At 36.8% G+C, this 21,800-nt stretch overlaps 1 protein-coding gene across 1 annotated transcript in view; it reads right to left on the minus strand.

The window, feature by feature from the left end:
• The window catches only part of RYR2 (ryanodine receptor 2), a 535,211-nt gene that overhangs the window by 84,961 nt on the left and 428,450 nt on the right, over positions 1 to 21,800 (minus strand). Inside the window, exons 75-81 of the mRNA XM_068548931.1 lie at positions 19,687 to 19,731; positions 18,833 to 19,029; positions 15,615 to 15,711; positions 13,883 to 13,986; positions 12,279 to 12,330; positions 3,295 to 3,348; positions 2,008 to 2,031 (exon numbers count right to left, since the gene is read on the minus strand). Of these exons, the coding sequence (XP_068405032.1) occupies positions 2,008 to 2,031; positions 3,295 to 3,348; positions 12,279 to 12,330; positions 13,883 to 13,986; positions 15,615 to 15,711; positions 18,833 to 19,029; positions 19,687 to 19,731 (573 nt within the window). The remainder of the gene's footprint in view (positions 1 to 2,007; positions 2,032 to 3,294; positions 3,349 to 12,278; positions 12,331 to 13,882; positions 13,987 to 15,614; positions 15,712 to 18,832; positions 19,030 to 19,686; positions 19,732 to 21,800) is intronic.

A 21,800-nucleotide genomic window follows, 5' to 3' on the forward strand; every position in this document is an offset into this window, starting at 1 on the left:
TCATTATAACTTAGATGAAAAATTCCACTATTTAGACTATACTAAATAATGTTAAACAACCAGACATCTCAATGTAAAAAGTCTGGTCCATTACTAAATTTATAAAGAGAAAGCAATAATCCAGTTGTCTAGTCAAATTTTTCAGTGGTGTTGCTGTCCTCACAGGGTCAACCTCAGACAAAACCCTCTTTGCAGGTGATTGGTTCTCTGTCAGCTCTAAAAACACGGCCTCGTTCTTCAGCTTGGAAAGAGTTCATATTGTTTACTCACAGAGTGTGTATTTTGCAAATAGACTGTTCCACAGGTTAGGCATAAATGATGAGTTATAGTATAGAAATCACACGGAGAGTCAGTCAAACATTGGTTAAGAAGTGAAAAGTCCCAAATCTCACCTATTGTGAGTATGTGGCACCACTGGCAACTCTAAAATCCTGTCTCATTCTGGGACAGTCACACCTGGTGGTCTCTACCTCCTTTTTTTGGGGATTAATTACCAGGCTTCACCATTATGTGAACTTCTCTCCCACCATCCTAAATCCAAGGCATGTAGCCCATTCTCCCAGGCGGGGCACCATACGTCTCCTGATTTCTTGTTCTCAGTATGACCTGAATCCTACACTGTACAGGCTAAGAGTCCACTATTAGTTACTCCCAGACTTCTTTTCTGAATAGGAAACCTTTGTAATATCACCAAATGTGATCCTATTTACCAAATTTTATTTGCTTTTAGATCTCCCTGAGACTGCACTCCTCTTTCAAAGTAAAATGGTTTTCTTAACAAGCAATACTTTCTCATTCTGGCCTTCCTTACCCACCCCCATTCCGTCTAAATCAATACTCTTGGGCATGAATTTCAGTGCTATCGTGAAACAAATCTTGGTGGATGTTAGAAGTCCCTTTATGTTTTCAACCCTCAACAAGTCACAGGAATTCTATCTGAGATCATTAGTGATAAAACTATAAAAATCCAGCAAATTAGGATCACGTCCATTATACCTACTGATTTAAACCCATAATCTATAATTAAGTGTTATGCCTATTCTATGCCATTAAATTATATCCATCTGATTAGAGCTAAACCTGATAACATCTGCATGAACTCAAAGTTTAAAATATGAGAACAATATAGTCCTCCAAATAGTGGGTTAAAAACATTATAATCTGTTCCTTCTAAGTAGATTCTTTATGACATTCTAAATTCATCTTAACAGAAAATATTTCACTTTTTAAAATAGAAGGCAAAAAAGAACACTTTACACTTACAAACAGAAAAGTTTTCTCTCTTTTAACTAAAGTCATTATAGGTATTTTTTTCCTGGGATGTTTATGATCGATTTTCCGACTAAATAGTCTCATGAAAATAAAATGTAAGCTTAACAGGGTTCATATGAAAGGAGAATTTTTGTGATTTTACACCAAAATGTTTTCTCTTGGCAAATTTTCCAGGTACTTAGCTCTTCAGAATATTCAGAGACAGAAAGAGTCATCTAGTTCTTCCCTATAAGGAAATGCTAAATTTACACTGAAATCATGGAATATCCTCTCCAATTACCAGCTGAAGGTATTACTAGCACAATGGAAAAGAAGATTATTTCCAATCCCACCAGCAATGCCATATATCACATCTCTTTTCTAGTAATAAGACTGGTATAAAAACCCTCAAGAGGGATGAGGCATGAAATATTGCACTGAAAAGTCACCAGCTAGAATTTCATCACCGAAAGGGTGGACTCTTTCATCTCAGCAGAGTCCACAGCTCAAAGTCAACACAGAAGATAAAATTTCAAATTATGAGGCATTTAAATTGCAAGAAGAATAAAACCTGTGTCAAGGAAGGGCTACTGAAGAGACAAACTGCATTGGAGCTACAAACTTGGTAGAAAGATTGCAAGACTTTTTTTTTTTTTTTTTAACAAAAGAATCCAAGATGTTGGGTCTAACAAAGGTAAATGTCACAAGAAACTGAAACTCAGACCCAGACAAATACACACATATATATAGTTTTACCTTGCTGCGCTGGGATCCTGTGACCTTAAGGAAGGACGAGGACAAGAAGCAAAATAGCAATAAACAATTGCTCGGAAGACAACCGACAGACCATAAACGGTGTGCACTTCAGAAAAATAGTATTATCTGCTGCTCACAGCTCATTCTACTTTAGCTCGGTTTCTTATCAATGAAGATGGATTTGAGACTAGAAATACACATACATTAGAAAAGATTATAGTGTCATCCAGGAAATTAATCTTAAGGCATTTCTCTCAGCCAGCAATAGTCATGGGTCATTCTCAAATTAAGTTTGGGGATTTTTTTTACACAATGACTTCAATGCAATGCTGCAGAGATGCTCACATCCCATTGTTCCTGAAAGGGGCACTTACTCAATATCTACTCCTCACCTACATTTTTTTGTGCGTCCACTTTAATTAAAGACTTACAGCTGGCTACTAATATATTTCCAGACTTCTAGCTCAAAGCAGACATGTCAATTCACAGCAGCAAAGAAAAAAAAAAAGGTCTAATCCATTTCCTTCCATTTAATTTCTTTTGGAAAATTGCAAAAAAAAAAAAAAAAAAAAGAACCAATAAATAAGGAGAGGGTAGTTAGCAACAGCTGGTCTTTCTTATAAGAAGCAAAAGTACAGCCTAAGCAAAGGGGGAAAATAATATTTACTTTCCCTTTGGCTAATGAATATTGAGCAGTATTTCGAATTATACGGAAATGTAAAATCTGAGAAGGTTTGATGCAATAATCATAAAATAGAACACAGCCCTAGGAATATATGCAATCCTGCCTCATGCAAGCAAACTGCATTGTGTGCCACCATCTACATATGTACAGGGAATGAGTGACCTAATTGGGCAGAAGTCAAAAGAGGCTAAATCTTTAAGACTTCTTCGATTCAGAAAACAAACATCAAACCAAGGGTTTAATTAGAAACTTGATGTCATGTTGCTCTTCCATAAGTATTTTTCTGCCACGTCTGTTGGAAATTTCAGATCACATCATTGACTGAGATGAGAACAATTTAAAGCAACCTCATCTCTGAGGGCTCTCAGGAACACTCATTCTGAACATATGGGTTTTATTGGATTCTTTAACTAGTCTATGTTCCTTGGTCTTAACTGCAGCAAATGTTAGGACTCAGATTTGTCCATCCAGCTTCTGACATGCAGTTCCTCGACACAATAAGCTGCAATAAGCCATGAAGCAAGAAACATAAATGTCAGTTAGAAGCTATGAAACAATGTTTCAACGTAGACAAAAAACAACTATAGAAAGATTCATCTTACTTCAAAACTCTTCACTTCCTCTTCCCCATCATCGTCTTCCTCGTCATGACAACTCTGATACATGTAAAAAAAATTTTGAAAAGGTCAACAAGATAAGAATATGTTGAGGCAGAAAACATAAAAGAATTTAGCACAGAATACTGAATCATTTGTGTTAGTTTATCATCGATATTGTTTAAATATATACATTATATATAATAAGCTTAGATGACACGATCAATGCATCTGTGGCCTAAAAGAAAACTATACTGTGCATATACAAAATTAAAATACTAAATTACCAATTTTATATATATCATGGAGATATTTATGAGGTCTGTATCATACTACACATACTACTTATTCATGCATTTTCCTTGTTCAAATCAAGTTACAAGCCTTAAAAACAAGGATCATTGTTTTCTCCTTTTTTATGCTTCCATTACAATGTGTTAATCCAGATACATTTAATAACTATGAATTAAAATTAAAAGAAAGCAGCGTCCATTACTTAAAATGAATCTTGTCATCTTTTTTTTGTTGTTGTTAAGTTCATTTTTTACTGTATTTGGTCTAAAGGAGGAAAGTAAAATTCCAACTGCTACCAAGATTATTCTTTCACAGAAAAATGATAAAACAGACAATTTCATTATTTTGAGTTATTTTCCCAGAAATGGTAAAGGAGCTGTGCATGTATTCTTATCTAATTCCCACAGATGAAAATTTTGCTTGCTAAGGAAGCAGAGCTGTTTGGTGGTTAGGAACATGGCCTGAGGATACAGAGTGCCTGGTTCAAATCCTGATGTGGCCATTTATGAGCTGTTTAGTCTAGGGCAAGTTCCTTTACCTCTCTGGGTCTCCGCTTCCTCATATTTAAAATGGAAATAATAAAAAAAGTAACCAGGTTCCTGAGAGGATCACATGAATTAATATATGGAAATTGTTTGCCACTTAGGAACAAGTACCTGAAAAACAATAAGCTTTTAATAAATCTCAATTGCTATTATTATCATGGTTTGGTACTAGGAATATCGTGTTGACCAAAGGAAGCAGGTCATCAGCCAATACCTGTGCTAGGAAGAACCTAAAGCTCTTCCAAGTTAGATTACTGCAACCCTTCTAAGGATTTTTTTATGGTTGGTAAACACTCAATGTATCCATTGAGCTCATGGAAGAAGTGGTTAAATATAACTTACAAATCAGAAAAATACTTCTAACTCCATGATTCACAATACTTTGAGTACAGACGTGAAGGAGAAATGGGAGCCAGGGTACAAAATGTGATCCTTCCACCAGACTCAATGATAAATGCTAAAAGGTTTGTTACATTCTTTCATTCATTCAACAAACATGTAATGAGCATCGCCCTTTCCATTTCATGAGAATGTGGACATGGTTTGCAAAGGAGAAAATAAGGGGACACAGACCTGTGACAATTTCACTACATGGAAAAGTTGCTGAATAGTATGTTTCACCACAAAATCCAAGATGTTAATTATTCATTCAGAGTGCAGGAACTTTTTGCCTATATGCTAATGTCACCTTGACTCCCGTGTCAACAGTTAATCAGGATTTTGAAAATAAATACGCATGAGAAGTTTAGCAAAACATATCTGGAAGGCAAATCTGTAACCCTCCATAAATATTGTACGTATAATGTTGAATGCAGAGGAATTTTGGCTGAGCTGCTCCTTTCCCTACATAATGCTTCCTTCACATGCATTATAAATGAGGAGTGAAACATAGGGATTTTATCAAGTAACAAGCATGATCACTATCTAATCAAATTAGAATACTAATACAAAATGTCTCTTAAGAATATAAAGTTACACATTTTCTGAAACACATCGTCTCCTATATAAATTTCATTACCTTCAGAAATACTGGGGAGGAACAAGGTTTGAGTTGAAGAATACATTTAGAAAAGTTGGTATTTTGAGTTATAATGATATGCTTTTAAGCTATAAAATTCATATGATATGTTTGCTTTTATGTAAAGGAATTTAGAGCTCTAGCTGACAGATATAGATATATATATACACACATTTTTTTGGCCGCGTGGCATGTGGAATCTTAGTTCCCTGACCACGGATCAAACCCGTGCCCCCTGCAGTGGAAGTGCAGAGTCTTAACCACTGGACCGCCAGGGAAGTCTCTGACAGATATTTTTTACAAATAATTATTTTGAAACAAAATACCTTAAACTGTTTTTTAAAAATTTCCCAAGAAAATTTAGTGAGATTCTCTTCTAATAAAGTTAAAATTTTGATTTTAAAAAAACCTATTAAACCTGAATCTATTTGGAGACCTATCTGACAAAATTCAATAAACCCATAAACCACTTTAAACTTGTCCTGATTGCCATGGGACATGCTGGGACCACAAGAAAACTATAAGCGGATGTCTAGCACTTTTTTTTTTTTAACATCTTTATTGGAGTATAATTGCTTTACAATGGTGTATTAGTTTCTGCTTTATAACAAAGTGAATCAGTTATACATATACATATGTTCCCATATCTCTTCCCTCTTGCGTCTCCCTCCCTCCCACCCTCCCTATCCCACCCCTCTAGGTGTTCACAAAGCACCGAGCTGATCTCCCTGTGCTATGCGGCTGCTTCCCACTAGCTATCTATTTTAGGTTTGGTAGTGTAGCACTTTTTAATGTACTGAACAGAAACAGAGGGATTTACAGGCATAGGACACAACGTTTTTCAATAGCAAACTGCATCCACGCAATATGTATGGTCATGCTAAGTAAACAGTAGGTTCTATTAGATGGTCCTGCAACACAGGACTTAACTTTCTGGATCAAAATGATCAATTCTAGGCAAGGAAGAGTGATATCGTATTCCAGGAAGGAAAAAAGTGAATAAAACCCATTCATAAAGGGGCAGAAGCATGAAATAGAGAATTTAGAAGAAAGAAATTAGAGAAGACCAAAACAGAGGATACTTTAGACATTCAGATATCTGGATCAAAACTCAAAACTGGCAATGAGAATTCATAAAGCAGTAAATGGGGCACTTCACCTCGCCACTATCCGCTGGAAATTTCATTCTGCAAAACAAGTGTATGTCATACATTCTTCAGTTGCCTTTCTGACTGCATCACTCCTCAGAAGACAGAGGAAGCAAAAAGAAACTTTCAGGATGGATTTAAAACTAAGTTTTGGGTGAGATAGAAAAGAGAAATCTCATAAGAAAGTGATCCTGGCATTTTATAATTTTAACCAGCAAAGAATGAAACACTAGGTATAACTTAATGTGTACCTTTCAATAAGTTATCAGAGAAAGAAGAGGAAACGTTTTCCTTAGCCAGAAACTCAAAAGAGTGAAAACATTATTGAGTGTTTAGTTTATGACAGTATCATTCTAGATACTTCTACATGGTTATCTTATTTAAATTGGTAAAACCATTCCCTTAGAACAGAACAGCTTCAGACAGTCCAGAAGGGATGATAAGTAATACAGAGATATTCTGAGAATCAAGCATGAGTGACCACGATGAGGACAAAAGGAAGGGGCAACAGCAAACCAACGTGGATGCACTGGAAATTCTCTAAGATGTTCAAAAGAGGAGATATATATGATGTAAGGAAGGGGTTGGAAAGATAAGCAGGAAAAAAATGAACCTAAGGTTTAAAATAAAGTGTGGCTCGAAAAATACAAAGATGTAAAATGATTTTTTAACATACAGCCAAACACAAAGCAAGGAGAACAAGGAACAGAAAGTACCTGATTTACAGCAGAAACTGTAATAATAATAATAGAGAGAAAAGGCAGAACTACTCATCAGCCATTCGCTTCAGACTTAACCGCCAAAGAGAAGTGATTTTTAAATATGAAAGTTACCTAGCCAAGAGAAATGAACATTAAGACCCCAATGAAATGCTATATTACACCCACCTGGTTGACAAAAGTGAATAAAACATAAAATATCAAATACTGGAGAAGATGTGGATCATCAGAATCTCTCTTAAACATTGCAGGGAGGAATGTAATTTAATGCAATGACTTTGGAAAACAGTTTGGCATCTTCTCCTTAAGTTGAACATTCATATACCCTATGACCCTTGACTTCTGGACATGACTAAGAATAGGCATTTCAAGCCCTTTTTTCACATCAGCAAAAACATAGATTCAACACAAAAGGCTACCAACAAAATAGTAAATGGATAAGCTATGGTGTAGTCGCACAATGGAATATAATGGATAAGCTATGGTGTAGTCGCACAATGGAATATAATAATCAAATCAAATGATCTCCAGCACACACAAAAGTATAGATGAATCTTAGAAAACAATAATAAGTAAAACAAGTAAGTACCAGAAGATTACATATAGCATACTGCCCTTTTAAAAGTTAAAACAACTAAAATCTCAAAAATATGTAATTATATATGTAACACACATGTATATATGTAATATATGTATTAATAAATTCATATAACTAATGAACACTATATAAAAGGAAAGCAGGGTTATCCTGAACATGGGCTACAGGAGGATGATTTCCTTGTGTGGGGAGGCAGGGTATGGGTTAATGGAGAGGACTGTATGATTACAGGTAGGGTTATTATCAAGGTCTTAGCTTTTCTTGTGAGTGGTGAGTTTATGAGCAGTTACTACATTATTAGAAACTACTAAGTAACTACTTTGAATTAAAGGAGCCAATAATGTAATGGACCAATCAGGAGGGTGTATCATGAATCCAGAGTTCTGATTAACCCAATTCTGGGCTCCTATGGTTAAAAAAACAATGAAAACTGAAAACAAAAACCAACTAATATGTAAATGTTGCCTTCAAAAAGTCCTGCAAATGGAGAAGGAAGACATAAGTCTCTTGAACAGAGTTCAAGTGTCCAGATTCAAGGCAAAAATAATCATATGTGAATGTAAAATGACCACTGGTAAACTCTGAGAAACCATGAAGGCCAAGAGAAAGTTTCAGACTCCTGGGATGCTGACTGTCAAAGTGAAGAAAGGCAGCCTCCAAAAACTACTTACTAAAAAGTTTGGTATCAATCATCAAAACTAGCAACTTAGATAAACACAGGGAAAGCACACTTACGGGTTTGTGGTTAACATAAATGGAAAGAAATATTTAACACTGGATGAGAGAAATGAACTTTAAAAGTATTTTGGCCTTGGGACTTCCCTGGTGGCGCAGTGGTTAAGAATCCACCTGCCAGTTCAGGGGACATGGGTTTGATCCCTGGTCCGGGAAGATCCCACATGCCGTGGAGCAACTAAGCCCATGCGCCACAACTACTGAGCCTGCGCTCTAGAGCCCGGGAGCCACAACAACCGAGGCCGTGTGCCACAATTACTGAAGCCCACGCGCCTAGAGCACGAGCTCCACAACAAGAGAAGCCACCGCAATGAGAAGCCCGCGCACCGCAACGAAGAGTAGCCCCCACTCGCCACAACCTGAGAGAAAGCCTGTGCACAGCAACGAAGACCCAACAAAGCCAAAAAAAAATTAAATAAATAAATTAATTTATTTATTTATTAAAAAAAAATTTTTGGCCTTGGATAATAGTCTAACTCTAATTAGAGAAATGATGACTTACACTTAACTAAAGAGTATATCAACTGCCAAAATACAGGTATGTGAGGTAAACCTCAAAAGAAATTCATAAATGACATGGAATTTAGGTGAATATGCAAGCTCTACATGTGACAAAAATGTAACCTGGCTGCCAAAAAACCAGTGAATTCTTACAATTTATTGTAAATATATAGAATTCCAAGGCAGAATAAGCGAGGATAAAGTCCCAACGTGCACTACACAGCTGAACTCACAGCCAGCACACTGTGTTCAAGTAATTTCTGGGGGGGCACATCTTGATAAATGATTGAGAGAAGAATGAACTGAGTAATGAAAGCTTAGCATTCCTGGGATACATTAAACAATAAAAGGAACAAGGTTATTTAATTATGAAGGGAAAATCTTGAGAAAAAGCATCATCAAATATGCGATCACTTATCAAAAGAGATTAGATTTAACTTCAGGATACAACCAGGACAAATGCAGAGGCTGATTCTGTTCCAGTCACAAGGAAGAACTTGAACCATCAGGAATCTCCTACTCTCAAAACAGGAGCTTCTCCCTTTTGAGCCCACTTGCTCACTGCTTCTTCAACTGCGAGGACAACAGTCCACGGGCTCCTTTACAATCTCCTTACTTATCAGCTCCTTCTTTCCTCATTTCCTTATTTATCCTAGTTAGAATCCAAGATCCAATGCCTCAGCCACTGTCATAGCGATACACAAAACCCCTGTGATCCCCTGTCCTTCGACAACAGTCTGGCAAAAATCCTTACCCTTGACAAATCTAACCTCCTGCCTTCTCTGAATCTGCATGTGGTTCTGGGAACTGCTAGAGGAAAGCCACACAACCAGAAGACTGGTACTGTCCAAATTCATAAAAAACGACATCAATCAGGCTTTCCACACTGCCTGGGAATTCTATTTTAGTTTCCAGTCAATACTCAGTCCCAATTTCCTCAGAAGGAAATATCCTTCCTCTTTAATCTTTTAACCTAGTATTTTTTTAATATTTATTTTATTGAAGTATAGTTGATTTACAATGTTGTGTTACTTTCTGGTGTACAGCAAAGTGAATCAGGTATACATACATATAATAGTTTGCATCTTCTAATCCCAACCTCCAAATCCATCCCCTCCCACCCCTTGGCAACCACAAGTCTGTTGTCTATGTTTGTTTTGTAGATAAGTTGGTATTTCTCTCTTTCTGACTTACTTCACTTAGTATGATAATTTCTAGGTCCACCCATGTTGCTACAAATGGCCTTATTTCACTCTTTTTTATGGCTGAGGAGTTTTCCATTGCATATATATATAGAATTCAAATTCTTTAACCATTTATCTGTCGATGGACATTTAGGTTGTTTTCATGTTTTTTAAACTGTGGATTTCAACCCATTAACTGGACATGAAATCTATCTAGTGAATCATGATCTCAAACAACTTTTTTATTTAAATAGAATAGAAAATATCAGACTGCATTGCTCATAGTACAAGTATAATTTCATGATGATTTTCTTTCAAGGTATCTGTTTTTGTTTCTATAAATACACTTGGTAAATGTATTTCTGACCGTAGGTTACGGTTTAAAAGAAAGCTGGAAAGCCACGACTTTTCTCTTATGCTCTGTAACCTGTCCTGCTGCCCTGCTCCCACCTACTCAAAGCCTCACTCCACAAATTATTCCCTTGTCTATTCTTTTGGGTCCTTCCCACCAGAACAGAAGCATGTTCAAATCTATTTTGAAAAAGTAAAAAAAAAAAAAAAAAAAAAAAAAGAGGCAAACAGGTAAAAATAATCCCCCTTCAACCTCACAATTCTATATAGATATTTATCACCCTCTACCTTTCTCCTCTTTCTCCGCCTTCTCTGTAAAGAGATGTCTATGCCACATCTACTCACACATGAATCTCTACTCACTTCCCCACAACACACACTTGGACCACCAGAGCTCCATCTCACAATTCTCTGCAACTGTTCTCTCCATGGTCACATGATGTCCATGTAATAAATCCTGGAGAATTTTCAATCCTTACCTTGTTCAATCCCTCAGCAGAATAAGATTTTGTTGACCACACACTCCAACAGTTACTATATATGCTCACACTTAAGATTCTCTCCTATTTTTTTTTTTTTTTGGGCAGGGGAGCTCCTTTTTTTCTAACCATCTCTTAAGCATCCGTGTCTTTAGAGGCTTGGTCCTAGCCTCCTGTTCTTCTCATGCTTCCTTCTCTGCCTGGGCAAAATCATCTACGACTATGGCTTCAGTTACCTTCTAATGCTGACAATTCCCAAAACTGTAATTTTATTTTATTTTTTAAATTTTTAAAATAAATTTATTTATTTTATTTTTGGCTGCGTTGGGTCTTTGTTGCTGTGTGCAGGCTTTCTCTAGTTGCGGCGAGCGGGGGCTACTCTTCATTGTGGTGCGTGGGCTTCTCATTGTGGTGGCTTCTCTTTCTGTGGAGCTCGGGCTCTAGGCAGGCGGGCTTCAGTAGTTGCGGCACGCGGGCTCGGTAGTTGTAGCTCGCGGGGCTAGAGCACAGGCTCAGTAGTTGTGGTGCATGGGCTTAGTTGCTCCACGGCATGTGGGATCTTCCTGGACCAGGGATCGAACCCATGTCCCCTGCACTGGCAGGCGGATTCTTAGCCACTGTGCCACCAGGGAAATCCCCCCAAAGCTGTAAATTTAAGCCTTCTGTGAGATATGGAATGTCAGACGTGGCTATCTTATTGCATGTTGGACATCTCCACTTAGCTGTCTCACAGGTATTTTTAACTAACATGTCCAAAATTTAATTTGCCATCTTTCCTCTTCACTCTAGGCCTGCAATGATTCTGGTGCTCCCCACCTTAGAATATGGTTCTGCCATCTACCCAGCTGCCCAAGTCAGAAGCCTCAGAGAAACCTGACTCCTCTTCCCCTCATTCATTCTCAGGTTATGAGATTAAACGAAATAAGCACCCAGTAGATACTAGCTATTACTATTTTTGCATGGTCAGTTCATCATTCAACAGTCAAGGACTTCCTTGAAACTCAGACTAAGGCTATATAAACTACTCCCACTACTCCTAATTGTTTCTCTACCATTAAACTTGTCAGAGTTTTTTTGTAATCATTTGTTCAAATTTTGTCTCCTCCATCAGATGATAAACTCCAAGAAGGCAGGGTGTGTGTGTTACTTTCTGATTCACCACATTATCTCCAATATGATGTCGAGTGAGTATTTGTTGAATGAATGAATGTTTGGAAAATTAGTGAGCTCTCCATAAATAAAATGTTAAAGGAAGAAACAATGATTACCTGTCAACAACGTTAGAACAGATATTCAGGCAACAAGTGGAAAGTTGCGATTAATGCCCTGTAGTTTTCTAAAATTTAATGATATTTTATTTTAATCTAGAAACACACAGATTCTTATATTTTGCCATTAACATCAAGACATTTATTTACCTTTGCCATAATATCTGCATAAGCCATATATAAAAAATCTTCCTCCAGTTTGCTATGAAAAACAAGAAAAAAATCAGTTTTTAAGTAGAAGGTTAGTTACATGCAAAATCACCATCACTGTATAAAATAACTTTTATTTTTCAACAAGTATGTCTTTTTAAAAAGAAACAAACACAAAACTTAGGCAAAGCAATTATTCAGAAATACTGTAGAATCAGAGAGCAAAGATCTTAGACTTCCTAAACAGTGGCCCCATCTTACCTTACGGAAGAGACCTTCAAGTCTCACAAAATAAATGATCTATTGATTTACACACAAATGTAATAACATTAATATTCTCTTAAAACTACAAAAGTTGAACCAAGCAAATTTACATGATGTCAGGGCTTTTGACAGCAGAAGTGATATTTGACATTTGTTGGAAAGACTCACCCAATGATCATGCTACTACGTAGTTTAAAAATATGATGGTCATAATGATTCTTAAAAAATTAAGATAGGTTAAAATCTGTTTACTATCCTCTTTTGAAAAATTATGGAAACCACTAATTCATTGAAGAAAGGCTTCCATCAAAAAATACCTGACGTTTTGCAAAGTTATTTTAGCAGTTTTAAACTTATAGCCATCAGAAAAATCCACTTATGAGAAATACCTCATTACCTGACAATGCCAGACAGGGAGCTGCTCTATGCTTAGGGATGAGATGATTTTGTTAGTTAGGAAATAATAAGAGAAAGAGAGAGAAATTGTGAGAGAAGGATGGATCACATTAGCTAAGAGGGAGAAATGTACATTATTACGACGTGCATAGAGGTCAGATGAACTCTTTAAGACTCATGCGGATATGGACTGATAATTCAATTCTCTGCAGAGGATGAGGGAGGCCTGGGACAAAGTAGGCTTTCTCTCCCATGGCAGGGAAGCAGGTAAAGGTTTTAGAACCTCCACCATGGCTCATCTACAGAATCAGCCTATGCGGTGCCCCTGTAATGAGCAGATACTGAGCACATTTTGATTACTGGGCTTATGAGTGCATTTCTTATTTAACTCCACAGAGGTTTGCCCTTTGTGGTTTCAGTGAATTCATATGACCAAGACTGTAGGAACCAAGAAAAATGGAGAATGCCCGTAAAACAGATCTCAAAGAAACCTTCCACTGACAGGATGGCTCACCCACCTCCTCAAGTTTCCTAAGACTTACTGCTGAATGGAGACAGAATCTATCCAGGAAATTTGGGGTCACCAGGGGTCTCCAAACAGTTTTGGTACTGAAATTTGCTTTGGGCTCTTTTATTTTCCAAAGCCTGTTTGTAATCAACAGAAAAAGCATTTTATAAGAAGATTCAGAATCAAGTCAACCAGCTAATTACAATGTTGTTAAGAAAAATGAGAGCTAGGTAAATATTTGACAGGTAACTATTAAAGCCTGAAGTTGTGTGAGCGTTGGTTCATGGTGTATGCCAGACTGGTCCTATCTCTGAACACTTCTCTCTCCTCCCAAGAACAAGATGAAATTGAGACATGAACACGTGACGGACAGAACACTCGGACATGGGTTTCTATCTGTTCTTCCTATGTCTCGTGTGAACCCTCCCAACCATACCATTTCTCCGTTAAAGCCGTTCGACTAAACAGAAGGATCAGCTGGTGGAGAGGATCAACCCGCTTAGTGCCTTCATCTTCTTCCGGAGGTTCTGCTCCAGGTTTCTATACAAAAGTCAAATTGATAAAATTTCACATTTAGGTGAAATGTTCACCCAGCCCCAGGAGCACTGTGAAGGCTCGGAACAACAAATAAAAAGAAAGTCTTTCTCTTCCTATTGTGGTGCGTGAATGTGCCTGTGTTATATGCATTGTACCTGCACGTGTATGCACGTGTGTGTGTGTGTGTGTGTGTGTGTGTTACATTACTGACGCAAAAGTATGAAGCTTTAAAAAAAAAAATGCTATTTAATAATGGGACCAAAAAGCACTATGGGCAAGGATGACTTGCATCATTTAAAAATTCTGAATGCTATTCTTATAAGCAGATTCATAACTAACTGAAAAGTGTATCTGCTACATGGATTTCAGCTTTAGGGAGGGCTCAATTTACAAAGAATTGCAATAAAATGCTATGTCACTCCAAGTATAAAAATGGAGTTCATGTAGCAAGGCAAAACTGATTATCAAATGAAACGTTTTTGTTGCCTACATAGACAGAGAAAGGCAAAGAATGCTGAATGAGTTAATGTCTGAACCACTTACACATTATTTTTTCTCATTTTCAGTTACTTTTAAAACTTAAAAAAGTAATTTCATTCTATTGGATAGAACATGTACCATGAGGAAAATTATGAAGCATTTTTACTGACTGTAGAATTAATTAATCCCATTTGTTGAATGATTTAATGAATTTTATATCTCTATAAGAATTACCCATTCAGACTGATATTCTCTCTACATAAATGATGTTCTTTCTTGGATTTAAGGCTTAGTGTTGCAGGTACTGTGTAAATTTCTACCAGGTTGAATATTCTAATATTCTACAGGTTTTGATTTTAAAGACAAATGAAATTCATTTAAAATATAAGGGGGTAATCAGGGTTAAGGTTTTATGAACTGGATTAGTTTATCCTTTATGTTCCCTGATAATTTGTGAGTTAAACAAAACAAAACAAAACTTTTAGACAAGAGGTCTTTAACTTGGGAATCATAAAGCCTCTAACTAGTGTGCAAAATTCTGCAGGACTGTATGCTTATAAATTTTCCTAAGATGGTTCTTGGTCAGATTTTTAAATAGGTCCGCAGCTCATAAAAAATTAAGACAATGGCTCCCCTGAGTGAAGCACTCTCAGTAACAAAGCCTCCTTATCAGCATGGTTGGACTGAAAAATTCTACTTGCCATTTATACTATATTTACCATGACTTCCCGCTCTTCCTGTACCCAATCTATCATTCTCTGCCCTGTATATGTTTAACAACCAGCTACTTTTCATTGGCTTTTGTCAACCTTTAACTTAGTTTTGGTGAATAATTCTTTATGGTTCAGCTTTTATAGTAATATCCTGGTTCTGAGGTGTGTGAAGTTGCTTTGAGGAAGAATTTAAAAGAATAATAGAGTCAAAGTTTAGTTAAATTCTGAATTGCTGGATGCTGATGAGATCTCTTTGAAATAAGAAGAGTGAAATTTTCCCTAAACACTGCATGCAATAACAATCGAGAATAAAGTTTCCTAAGGCCCATACACTGCAATGATGTTTTCCCTTCAATGTTATAAGATAAATGGCTCACACCAAGGTTATTCCACCAAGCCCAGACTTTCTTTCATCTTCTAACCCCATTAAAAATGTACCGCTAAATCTTCTATCAGTTTATCTTCAAAGTAATGTTCTTCTGTCTCAATCCAAGATTTTTCATATCCCTGAAGAAAGAGATTGACAGCCCGATGCCTAAAAGGTAAGCACAATTTCAAAGTTATTTTTAATTAAAGTGAAAAGGTATTCAGTAGCACTTTATCACTGGATTATCTGTGTACTAAAAGAATAAAATAAAAATAAACTTCCCACTCTCAACTGGAGAGCAAGACATCACAGAGGATAGAGAAAGGTTTCTCAGATCACACACTGACATGGATTTAGTTATTTCTAAGTTTTGTAACATTGGTCAAGTTATCCAACTTTGTCGACTTTCACTTCTCTCATTTATAAAACTCGGATAACCCCATCTACGTGTCAGTTTTGTGAGACTCAAACTGAGATAAAGAATGTAAAGCACGTTGGATAGATGCTCATTACATGGTAGCTCTTATGACATAAAGTGGCTCTGGATAAACGATGTTCTGGAATTATCCAGTGTTCCTGTTAACATTAGATACAGACCCTGAGGATTACAAAACTAAATGTATGAAGGGAACTTTATGGGAGTATATATCCAAAGATTAAATCCTAGAATACTGATGATAAGTGGTTGCCTATGAATTAAAGAAGACCAGTGAAGACTAAAACCGTAAGTAAACTCATCATGAAATTGATGAGATTTATGGCTAAGGTTCCACTCTAAGAAAATCACGTCAATAAGGGAACATCATAAGAGAATACCAGACGTGTTACAATGAGCTGGTGCCATTGTAGGATGGAATGCTGAGCCTAACAGTATCAAAGGCGGGCTAAGGAATCATGAGACATAAAGGTAGACAGGTTTATGAAGGGCCTTGAAATACAGGGAGAAGAACTGTCAACACAGCTGGAACGGCCAGAACTCACCATAAATTCTTGTACGAGAGAGGCTCAACCTTGCTGGTACATCAGAATCCCTGTGGAGCTTTTCAACAGTACACATGCTAAGCCCTCAGATATTCTGATTCAACAGGTTGAGGCTTGGATATTTCTCAAGCGAATCTGAGTGTGTTTCCTAAAAGCACCAGGTCTGAGAACCACCGGAATAAGGGATACAATTTTGAATATGTTACATCCGAGAGAGTGGAACGGCAGACTCCGTGACATCGTAGAAACTAGCTTGGAATCTGCTGTCATCAACATGATGTGAGTCAATAAAGGGAGTTGAAGAGGTGGCCTTGAAGGGAAGGATGGTGATGTGAAACGGTTCAAAGGAAAAGTTGAATACCGTATGCTAACACATATACATAGAATCTAAAAAAACGGTACTGATGAACCTAGGGGCAGGACAGGAATAAAGATGTAGACGTAGACAATGGACTTGAGGACACGGGGAGGGGGAAGGGTAAGCTGGGACGAAGTGAGAGAGTGGCATGGACATATATACACTACCAAATGTAAAATAGATAGCTAGTGGGAAGCAGCCGCATAGCACAGGGAGATCAGCTCGGTGCTTTGTGTCCACCTAGAGGGGTGGGATAGGGAGGGTGGGAGGGAGGCTCAAGAGGGAGGGGACATGGGGATATATGTATACATATAGCTGATTCACTTTGTTGCACAGCAGAAACTAACACAACATTGTAAGGCAATTATAATCCAATAGAGTTGTAAAAAGAAAAGAAAAGAAAAACTTGATGAAACTTGGAAAATGTCTGTATAGGAGGAACCAGAAAAGAAATAAGAATATGAATTCAAGGTCAATGTTCTATTTGACTAAACTGTGACACCATAATTGAGTCAGAGAATTTAGAAGCAGCACGTGGTTTGAGAAGGAACTGAAATATATTTTATACTTAGTGAGTGACGAGATGGCAAGGAATTTACCAGCCTTAGTGAAAAGGAAAAGTTTTGTTTGTTTTGCTTTGTTAGTGGCGGGAGGCAGGGAGGAGTTATGTTTTTGTCTTGTTTTTTTTTTTTTTTTTTTACTCCCCAACTTACGTTATTCATTCATTCAAACACTTACTGAAAGTCAGTGCTCTAGGTGCTGAAGATATGAAATTGAACATAGCTCTAAAGGATCTCAAAGTCTGAATCAGAGAGACAAACAGTCCCAATACTATAGGAAAGTGCCCACAACTAGAGGTATGTGCCCTAGAAACAAATAGGAGGAAGCATTTTCAACTTGGAAAAAGTAGAAGGGCGTGGCTTAGTCAGAGATGGTCCAAAAAAGAGATGCAGCTGAGCTGAGCCTTGTTTAACAGACATGTGGATGACGCCACTTGTATAAAGCTCAGAGTGGGAAACAGCACAGTTTCTCAGGAGAATCACAAGAAGGCTGGAATGGTACCCTGGGCTAGACTTCAATGCCACGGGCTACTTTTCTATTAACAAGTATATCTGCTGTATCTCTAGGAGAAGGTTGATGGGTCTGTCAAACGTGTTTACATTATTCCCATAAGTTAGTTCCATATCAGCTCTTTTCCCCAAGGGCTAAATAATCACAAAAATAATAAACAACCATTAACACTGCTCGTGTTACGTTCAGTTCTAAGCACTGTGTATACTTCGACCCATTAAATAACCTGAACAACTCTATGAGGCAAATTTTACGGTACAGCTGAGAAAACTATAACAAAGTCAGGTAAGAACCTTGACCAAGGTCATGCATTCATAAGCTGTGAGGTCGATTCAAATCAAGGCAGTCTGACCCCCGAGACTGAGTTCCTAATTACTCTATCCTGCCTCACATATGTGAGCAGATCCTCCTGAATATTTAAAAGTAATAGAAAACAAACTTATGGTTACCAAAGGGTAAAGGGTGGGGAGGGATAAATTAGGAGTGTGGGATTAACATACACACACTACTATATATAAAATAAACAACAAGACCTACTGTATAGCACAGGGAACTAACTCTATTCAATATTTTGTAATAACCTATAAAAGAATCTGAAAAAGAATAGATTTTTATATACGTATAACTGAATCACTTGAAACACCTGAAACTAACACAACTATACTTCAATAAAAAATAAACGTCATTTAATAATGATCTCTTACAGACCAATGAGAATACCCAACAAAGGAAAACAAAGTCAAGTATTACACAGAAGAGCCAATAAATCTTGTCCATCCTTCTCTTGGACTACTGTACTCGCGTTAAGGTAGATGCCTCCTATCACTTGTTAGGGGAAGAATAACTTTAATCCATTATAAACATTAAAGAAATTCTGACCTTGGCAGATTATATAAAGGAGCCATCCGAAAGCAGGCAACCACTGCCCGTTTCCTCTGCTTAGAGAGCAGTTTGTGCCACACGGCCTTTTTCGATCTCTGAGGATGCTCGACCTGAGGTAGAACGACACAAAGACACACGTATTTAACCCCCCAAAGGCCCCCCAAAATACAGCTGCATCTTTTAGCTAAGAACTTCTAGAATTTCAATTCCAAAAGTACCTTACAGTTATTATGGGAAAACCCATGTCCTCCAAGTTACCCAATGCTAAATTTGAAATAGTTTCAAATGTTAAATATTTTCCTTAGTAAAAATACAATATTTTCCCAACACTGTGTACTTTAGAAGCTATGTCATCTTTAAAATTCAAAGAAATAGAAAACTATCCTATATAAAACAATTTTGTATCCTTTTCAGAATTCGGTTATGGTGCCAAAACATAGTTTTTGCCTATGCAAAACAACCCATTCTTATTTATTTATCCATTTCCACTAATTTTATCATAAGAGCTACAACAGTAAACATAAATAGAGGCAGTTAAAGAAAATTCTAATGAAAAGTCCACTGTTCCTTAACATAACACAGGATGGAGAGATGACAAGTCTTTGTGAACACATTAGTAGGAGTGAGTAAAAGAATTTAATTTTGCAAAAATGTTAAAATATATAATTACTTTGTTAGATAGGGACAAATGAGAATTCAAAAGTTGCAGTAAATGATGCAAGCAAGCTATGTGTTTAGCTAATGGTGTTTGGAATTTCAAGAAGAAAAAGAGATTAATTGTAAGTATTAGAGAGAAAAAAATCCCAGCACAGAATTCTACATTAATTAGTAATTTCTAGGCAATTGAACACTGTACTTCCCGGACTGTAATATCTCCGGCGCATACATGTAGATTTCTGGAAGAAATAAAAATGTTACGTTAGCTAAAAAAGTAAAACTAAATTTATTATCCTTTGCAGTAAAGGGTCAACATATGAATGTAATAATGCCTGAAGAAAACATTAAGAACGTTTGGATTACAGTGGTTTGGAAATTTTAACAAAGCAATTTGTATAATTTGAAAGCACTTATTTCTGTGATCTTCTTCCTTCTATAGGATCAATAAACACTTTTTTATAATTATCCAGTTCAATTTTCTTCTTGGTTATATTAAGCAAAACAAAACATTGTTGAGACACTGCAGGTGAAAACAGAATCAAGGGTCGTATTATTCACCTAGAATATGGCATTCTGATCAACATGGGTGACAGTCAACAAACATAATTAACAAGGAAAGACCTTAAATAGTGCATTTTCCTATAAATCAAGTAACTAGATGTTGTTAAGATCTGTGATCCAAAGGTGAACATCAAGATGTGTCTTGTAACTGTTTGAACACCTGGGTTTGCTGCTGTGTTAGCCTGTCTGGAGTTTGAGTATTAGAAAATTCCAAGGAGACAGCTTACTGTCCTAAGAAAAATGACCAGATGTACAGTACAAAATGTTCAATTGCAAAGGTCGCTGACCCTTGAGCCAAATGAAGTCTTTCCTCTGCACCCACTATTTTTGCACCGAGTGTGGCAAATGAAAATATTCTTTGCAAACTATTCTATGACTCACAAATTAACATTAGAATAGAGGTATTAAAGGCATGAATTCCTCACACAGATATCTTCCACTCTTTTCTATTCTTTGATAACTGATGAGTTCTTTTTACTCATATTCTTAACATTTTGAAGAATACTTGGCCATGAAAATCTGACCCTCTTACCTTTTCCTAGATAATTCCTACCTCTTTAAGGTTTACACAGGGATCACCCTCATCATGGCTAGAGTAAGTCTGGGTTCCTCTTACTCTCTCTTCAGTACATTTTGTATCCTGGCACATCTAAATCACTACATATTTATCTATGTGGCCATATACTCTACTAGAGCACAAGCCACTTGAGTAGAGGGACAGAATTCAGTCCCCAGCAGAGTACAATGCTGCCATACGGTAGTGCATGCAATAAATGTTCACGGGATAAACAGCTGCTCGGTAAAGTGAATCTCACCACTTTACAAATAACATCATTCATTATGATCTTATGTATTTATGAGTATATAACATATGACTATAATAAAACAGGGTTCAATAAACTTCATTTAACGTATCTAAAAGTCATTCAAGCAAATCCAGATACGTGCATGGAAACCAGGAAGAATTAAAATCTCATGGTAGAGTAATGCTGTCAGAAATGGTCCTCTAGGAGCCATTTAATTATCATTGAGTAATCTTCCTAAATATGTATATACTTCTGGAGACACAACTCTATGACTTTATATATCACTTAACATTTCATTACCTCAAATCTTGTCATCTGCTGATGGATGATCATTTATATTTATTGAATATGTCATGAAAATATTTAGGGGACCATTAAGTTGCCTAAATAATACTTTATTATCATATTATATTATTAATATTATGGCGTTACATAATGTAAATACGTATCGATAGCCATATGGTATAAGAGTATCCTAGCTTAATCTCATCAGGTGTAGTGATAAATTGCATGGCATTGGAGAAGTTATTAGCATTTGGGGGGCATCTGAGTAAGCAAGAAGGAAATTAAGAGGATGCTACGTTAGATATACCCTTCGGTTATTTAACTGGCCAGGGCAGTGACAGGAGGTCATCAGATAATATAAAATAGGAATCAAAGAAACACATTTATTATTGCTATGCTAGTAAGTTCTGCAAAACATTCAGATGACAACATCCTGAGGTGACATGGGGCATTTCATTATTTTATGTTCAGTGTAAAATAACCGCCCCTCCATGTCAGGTAGGTCTTGTCATGGAGACCCAGGGACAGAGCACACTCTTGGGTTTACACTGAGCACACTCAGTCTGGTGTTATTTTGCTGAATGGACCTCGTGAGAAACAGAGACTGTCTCTGTGTTGCAGATATTTTACCTAAGCCAGAAGATCCCTTATACAAA

The sequence above is a fragment of the Eschrichtius robustus genome, chromosome 7, assembly GCF_028021215.1.
Source record: "Eschrichtius robustus isolate mEscRob2 chromosome 7, mEscRob2.pri, whole genome shotgun sequence".
NCBI lineage: Eukaryota > Metazoa > Chordata > Mammalia > Artiodactyla > Eschrichtiidae > Eschrichtius > Eschrichtius robustus.